General features: G+C 39.2%; 1 protein-coding gene across 1 annotated transcript; it reads right to left on the bottom strand.

Moving 5' to 3' along the window:
- Positions 1-4,564: 4,564 nt before the first annotated feature.
- LOC116134023 lies at positions 4,565-5,781 on the bottom strand. The gene is made up of 2 exons (XM_031419667.1): positions 4,905-5,781; positions 4,565-4,809 (listed from the first exon to the last, which is right to left on the bottom strand). The coding sequence occupies exons 1-2, from the start codon at positions 5,779-5,781 to the stop codon at positions 4,565-4,567; spliced, it is 1,122 nt and encodes a 373-aa protein (XP_031275527.1).
- Positions 5,782-7,885: the final 2,104 nt, after the last annotated feature.

The raw sequence follows: 7,885 nt of genomic DNA, 5'->3' as shown, positions 1-7,885 counted from the left end.
AGGATTTGAACTGGGCGTTCCTCATAAGCAATTATCCTATAATTCCACTTCTCCATCTGAAGCACATGTGAAGGATCACTAACATACTTACGAACAATGAGACATGGAAAACATTATGGACTCTTTCCATGCTCATTGGCAGCGCAAGTCATAAGCTACTTTGCCTACCCTTTCCAATACTTCAAAGGGTCTAATGTAACGTGGAGCGAGCTTGCTTTCTTTCCAAATCTATAATAGTTTATAAGGTGCAACTTTTACAAAAACTTGTCGCCACTTGGAATTCCACTTTTTTCGTTTTAGGTCGGCATAGCTCTTTGTCGATCTTGAGCTTGCTTCATTCTTTCTCTAATAAGCTTAACATCTTCAATCGTTTTCTGGGTCATCTCTGGTCCAATACTTGAATCAATGAGTCTTTTTCTCTAATATCATCCCAATACAAAGAGATTTGCACTCTTCCATATAATGCTTCATATGGGGCCATCTGGATAGTGGGATGGTAGCTGTTGTTATAGGCAAATTCTATTAGTGGAAGTACAACACTCCTTTGCCTTGTGATCCATACAACAAGCTCTCAGCATGTCTCAACACCTGGTTGGTCCTTTCAGTTTGGCCATCAGTTTGAGGATGATAAGCCGTACTGAAGGCTAACTTTGTACCCAATGCTCTCTGCATTCCAACCAGAAAGCTGATATGAACCTGGTATCTCTGTCTGAATCGATCGTCTTGGGTAATCCATGTAATCTCACAATCTCTTGACATATAATTGCCCAATCGAAATGCATCTATCTATCCGTCATAGGTAGAAATGAGCTGTCTTGGTCAATCTATCAACCACCACCCAAATGTATATACACTTGCTGAACTTTAGGAAGTCCTACTATGAGTCCATTGAGATATCCTACCATTTCCATTTAGGAATCTTAAGGGTTGGAGTAATCCTGATGGTCTCTGATGCTCTGCCTTTACTTGTTGACATGTTAAACATCTGGCAACATAATCGGCAATGTTGTTTCATACGTGACCACTATAAACTTTTCCTCACATCTTGATACATTTTTACTCTTCCAAGGTGGGCTGTATAAAGTGTATTGTGTGCCTCACTAAGGATTTTATTCCTTAGTTCATCATCTTGAGGTACACATATTCTATCTCTAAACATCAGTGCCCCATTGACTATTTAAAGTCGTCTTTACCCTCTATATCCGTGGCAGATTATCTTGCAGGTATCATCTTTACCCTGTTTCATCTTGATCTCCTCCACCAAAGTGGGTTTGATCTCCATTTGGGCCAATCCTCCTTTGATCACAATTTCAATTCCTTCTTGGAGGATCTCCTACTGTAATTGTCCCTGTACAGTGATTTGAGATAAAGGACTTTTCTACTAAGGGATCGCTACTGCATTAGCTTTCTGGATGGTATCTAATGTCACAGTCTAGTCTGTCACCAATTCTAACCATCTGCTGTCTCACTATTCAACTCTTTCTGAGTGAAGAAATACTTCAAACTCTTATGGTCAGTGTATATGTTGCTTCACTCCATACAAGTAGTGTCGCCCATATCTTCAAAGCAAAAACCACTGCTGCTAATTCCAAGTCATGGGTAGGATATCTGCTCTCATAGTCTTTCAATTGTCTAGAGGCATAAGCAATGACTTTCCCTTGCTGCATCAACACTGCTCCTAACCATGTGGGAAGCATCAATGTAAATATCATAATCAATGCCTTCTTCTGGCAATGTAAGAATTGAAGTTGTAGTTAATCTTTTCTTGTAACGCCATGCTTGAGGTACGTTGTTATTGTTTCCTCTTTTGCCTTAATCGAGTTGGTTTTGTTTTATTATTTGTTTGAGTGTTGTGTTGAATGTTTGCCCTGAAAATTGGATGAAAACAGAAGAAGTTCAGTCTGCCGTTCTTCGCGGGGCGAAGAAGAAGCTTCGCCGTGGCGAAGATGTGTTGAACAAGGGGAACTCCCTGGAAAGTTTCGCGCGGCGACAGAGGTTTCTTCGCCGCGGCGACGGGCCGAATAAAAGGTTGATTGAGTTTTAGATATTTCTTCTAAGGACAATTGACCTTTCTACCCCTAATTAGCAGGAAAAGTGGGAGTTAAGTGGGGAGTTAATGTAAGGATTTTCATGGAGAAAGGGGAGATAGGGGTGAGTTTGTAATGAATCAAGGATATGGATGGAATTCCAAAGTAGAATAAGGGCAAAATGGGAATGAGTGTGTTTATATTTCATTAAAAGGAATTAGAATCAAAGAAACCCCTCATTTCTTCTTCTCAACGTGAATCCATTCTTTCCTCTCAACTTCTCTTTCTTTTGATCAAGGATTTCCAAGGGATTTTGAAGGATTTTGGGGTAGAAAGCAACCTAGGCTTCCTAAGGTAAGGATTTCTTTTAAGTTGTGTGATTTGGAGTTTTAACCATATTGAAGTTTGAGGGTTTTCATTCTTTGGTAAGATTTGAGGAGATATCAAGCTAAACAGTGAAAGGAAGAAGTTGTGAGTCTCTCCTTAACAAGTAAGTAAAACCCAACCCAAGTTGAGATTTATGATTTTCTTGATTAGGGTTTTGATAGAATGATGTATGTATGTGATGTGCATGTAATATAGCAGTATGAGGATTAAATAGAGATTTCTATGCTTTGTGATTGTTACCTTGCAAATTGAGAAATGGGTTGTTGGTTTGGCAAGGTAGTTGAGAGGAATTTAAGGGGTTTATGTATTCCCTTTTTGGAAGTGTTTTCTATGGTAGGTTTTGTGGCTTTGTGAAGGGGTTTTTCCCCATTTTGGATGGTTAAGAAAGTTTTAGAATCATGGCTATGATAGAGTTTTGTAGTGCACATGAGTTGTTTGATGAAATGCCTAATAGAGGTTGAGTGTGAGAAATGAACCTTAATTCTTGCAACATTGCATGTTGGCATCTCATAAGTGCATTGGTGAAGATGAACCATCCATAGGCACTAGTTGTCATGGAAAAGTGATCTAAGAAAGTGTAAGGAAATGGTTTAGCAAACCCTATGAGTAGAGAGCTTAGTGGGTAAAATTACTCTAAGAGTAGGAGCATTGAAAAATGCTACAATAGAATGAATTAGAAGAGTAGTATAGTTGGGATGATGCTTGTGATCATCACCCGACCGTTATGGGAATCGGATTGATGCTTGGTGATCATCATCCGAATAGCCCTTAGAGTGATGGGTCGATGCTTTGTGATCGCACCGATGAGTAGTAGAAATGGGTAGATGCTTTGTGACCGCTACCCGGTTAGTGATAGATAAGTAGTGAGTGCTTTGTGATCACATCCAACACTTAGTAGAAACGGGTTGATGCTTGTGACCATCACCCGATAGTGACTAGAGACGGGTAAATGCTTGGTGATCGTTACCCAAAATTCATGAGGAACGGGTAGGCGCTAGGTGATCTCCACCCGATAGTTAGAAGAACCGAGTTGGTGCTTTGGATCCTCACGGTAGTCACTAAGAACGGGTTGGTACTGTGTGAATTCCACCGCATAGCCATAGAAAGTGAGATGGTGCTGTGTGAACGCCATCCGGCCGTACCTCCGGTAAGATGGGCCATGATGTTATTAGAAACAGAAATAGAATCAGAGATAGCATAGGAAAGAATTAAGAGTTATTCATACGGGGACAGACAGATAGAGGTTTTACTTACTGAGCATTATTTTGGCTACCCGTTATTTTCCTTGTGGATGCAGGTTCTAGGTGATGTTGCGGTCGGAGGGCGTCGGCAAGCAATGAGGAATAGTACACTGTTTCCCCTGTTTGTCTTTTAAAATACATTTTGTAAACAGTACTCTTTATGTATAAAGACACATGAGTTTGTATGAAAAGAAAACTTGGGCCCAACTTTTTATTGTTATATGCATGCATTGTACAGTTTTCAGTAGGTGGTACATTTCTTCAACCTGAAAGCTTTGTCGCATGCCTCAGTCCATTCAAATGGTACTTCTTCTGGTGAGAGCTGTAAGTGGGTCTGGCTATCTTTGCAAAGCCTTCCATGAACTTCTATAGTACCCTGCTAAGCCTAGAAAACTTCTAACCTCTTTTATTGTCTTTGGCCTCTGCCACTTGAGCACCGCTTTACTTTACTAGGATCCACTGATACACCGTTTAGAGATCACATGCCCAAAAAGGTAACTTGATCCAACCAAAACTCACATTTGAAAATTTGGCATACAGCTGTTTTCTCGCAATTTGTAAACACAAATCTCAAATGCTCGGCATGTTCTTCTAAAGTCTGGAATAAACTAGGATATCATCAATAAAACACCACTATGAACTTGTCAAGGACATCATGAAAAACTAGCGTTCAGCAAGTCCTTAAAAATTGCAGGTGCATTAGTCAATCCGAATGGCATCACAACAAATTCATAATGCCCATACCTTGTTCGGAAAGCCGTTTTCGGTATATCTTCCTTAGCCACTCTAACCTGATGGTATCCTGACCTTAGATCAATTTTTGAAAACACTGAGGCACCTTTTAATTGGTCAAACAAATCATCTATCCTAGGCAATGGGTACTTATTCTTTACTGTTACTTTATTCAGTTCACGATAATCTATACATATCCTCATAGATCCATCTTTCTTTTTCACAAATAGAATTGGAGCACCCCATGGGGAATGACTCAGCCTGATAAAGCCCTTGTCTAACCACTCTTGTAACTTGCTTCTTCAACTCTTGGAGCTCAGCTGGGGCCATGCGATAAGGAGCCTTAGAAATAGGTGCTCTACCGGGGGCTAGTTCTATACTAAACTCTACTTCCCTTTCTGGAGGTAAACCTGGCAATTCATCTGGAAACACGTCAATAAATTCATTTACCACAGGTACCTCATGTACACTTGAGCTCGAACTCTCTCCCTTACTACATGTGCAATGTACCCAGAACACCCCATTTTCAACATCTTTCTAGCTTTTGCTGCACTAATCATCATGCTAGTTGGGTGCCCTTCTCCAAAAATGAAGTTATCCCCATTGTCTAGATTAAACTTGACTTTTTTCCTACGACAGTCTATCTCTGCTCCATATCTACTAAGAAAGTCCATCCCAAGAATGATGTCAAAGTTTGGCATATTGAAGACAATCAAATCTACCATCATATCTCGGCCTTTAATAGTCACTAACTCCCCCATTAAGACTTCATAGGTCACTACACCCTCACCATCAGGCAATTCAATCTTAATGGCTTGTTCTATTCTAATAGGCATTAACCCTAATCTTTTAATCATACCATAGGAGATGAATGAATGAGTAGCACTAGAATCAATCAAGGCATACAAGGGAGTATCATGGAATAATAACTGACCACTGATTGCTGAAGGGCTGGCATCTGCCTGCATCTGGGCCATATTATATACCCTGGCTGTCGTGCCTCCAACTGCAGGTACTGAAGTTGCAGAACCAATGGGGCAATCTCTAGTAATATGACCTGGCTGGTGGCACCTGAAACAAACATTGGTCCCTACTAGACATTCACCCCGGTGTCTTCTCCAACATTTCTTACAGTAACTGACCTCACCTTTCCTTTGTTGGCCCTTTTTCTTCATGTCCTTCCTTTTGGCTTTAGTTAGAACTCTTTTCTTGCCTTTACCCTTATCGTCTTTGCCAACAACTTGTTCTGCACTACTGGATTGGCCAAGCTGGAGAGGACTACTTGCCACTGTTGGGGAAAGAGCTAATCTGGTCTCCTTCTGTAAGTACACCTCTGCTCTGATGGCTCTGGCGAGTGCTTCACTATATGTTTGGGAGGGCTGATGACCCGACATAACATCTCTGGTGATAGTGGGATGATGTCCCCCCACAAATCTCTCCAATCGGGTCATCAGTAATGTCCTCCAATCGGGACCCAACATTACAGAGCTAATCTGGTCTCCTTCTATAAGGGCCAATGGTGGTGCATGTGATCCTTAGACTTGAGATCACTGGAGCGCCTTGTGCACCGATTGGTGTAGTTTGACANGTATGTCAGTATATGAATGATTCCTGTTAATTGAATGATTTTTGCTCTTTAGGCTCTTCTGAAATTAAAATTACAAATAAAGCTTTTTGAACGAAGAATTAGTTACTTCAGAGTTAGAACCTAAACATTTTTAGACTTTTATAATATTTTTTCAGGGTGGTTGAAATAATCTGAGATCATGTGAGTTAGGGATATAGATATTAACCCCAACTTTATTTTTTTTAATTATATGTGGAAAAACTGTACTTGATTCTCAAACATTATCAAATTTGTAGGGCTGTGGTGCATCAAGGTGAAAATAAGAGCAAATTGTAGTCTATAAAGAAAAGAAAGGTTTTGGGTGAATAAAGACTTCTCTGTATCAGTAAATTGTAAGATTTTTGAAATAATTCATGATTTTCTGGAATGACATAAAACCATGGATATGAAATAATTGTATTTGAATAGCCTTTTTAATTGAAAACTGACATTTTAATTATTTAATTATTATTTCTTTTGGTGGGGTGGGGGGAGGTGATGGGTGTCATGCTTCACCTAAAGGACCAAAATGAACCAAAATTTTAGTTTATATTTTTTGTCTTACTTGAGAACACAACCTGAGCTGTTCTGGTCTTTACTTCATGCTCAACCCAATTGTAAAACCCCCCTCCAGTCAGGTATCTTCTGAATATCCCTCAATGAGAATCCCGAGAATACATGTCTAGAGAACAAGTTGTATTTAGAAAAAATCTGTGTCAGGATAATAATAATAATATCCAAAACATGCATGTAAAATGTCACGTAGGATCCAAACTTATAATTTATAAACTTTAAGAAATTACACAATCAAAACATATTTATAGGGTGGAAGCTTCCAAATGTATTTCACAAATATTTATCATTTACATTATTTACATCAAGATAAAAACATTGAGATGACAATAAATCATCTCCCCTCACGTGTAGTCCCGCTGTCTCTAGCATCCCTCGCTTCTAGTCTACCTGCAAAGCAATCAACAATGAAAGGGTGAGCGCTAATCGCTCNACAATCGTGGTGGAGCCTCCAAACGTGCGTATGGTTTCTAAACACAGATTATTAATTTATGCAGATTCTTGCTTTGATAAAATTGTAAAATTATACCCTTGATCTTGGCTCACGTAAACGATCTCTACATTAATTTTGTTTTGTTTCCGCTGCGTATACGGGACCGTTTACTAACAGTATTCACCTCCTCGGTGCGACAAAAGAGCTTTAACACTATTTCCAAGTTTGTTTTGTACTTCATTTCTAAACTCTTTGAACTTGTCAAACCATTTCTACTGTAATCATCAATAAATGTGATCAAGTAAGAATATTCTTCTCTTGCTTGAACTGTCATAGGACCACATACATCACTATGGATGATCCCTAGTAGTTTTGTAAATCTTTTACTGTTGCCAGTGAAAGGCAACTTTGTTATCTTGCCTAAAAGGCATGACTTGCCTACCTCAGAAGAATGAAAATCAAATGGGTCCAAGACTCCGTCCCTATAGAGTTTTTTGCTATGCGAGTTTGATTAACATGACTTAGCCTATAGTGCCAGAGGAATGTTTGCTTAAGATCGCCATGCTTGGCTTTCTTATTTTCAAGAATGAATATCCCTTTATCCATATCTAGAGCATATAAACCATTGTGTAACTAGCATTTCCATAATGAATACCATTCAAACTAAAAGACAACAATCTGATAGATATATCAAAATGTTATCCAAAACTATCCAAAGCAGACACATAAATAATATTCTTTGAAAAGGAAGGTACATAATAACAATCCATAAGTTCTAAGATAAGGCCCGAAGCCAAGGATAATTGATAAACATTTACAACTACAGTAGAAACTCTAGCTCCATTCCCAATACGTAGGTCTACCTCCTCTAAATTGAGCGATCTAC

This window comes from Pistacia vera, unplaced genomic scaffold, assembly GCF_008641045.1.
Source record: "Pistacia vera cultivar Batoury unplaced genomic scaffold, PisVer_v2 Contig280, whole genome shotgun sequence".
Lineage (NCBI taxonomy): Eukaryota > Viridiplantae > Streptophyta > Magnoliopsida > Sapindales > Anacardiaceae > Pistacia > Pistacia vera.
This window is presented reverse-complemented; position numbering and strand designations above follow the sequence as displayed.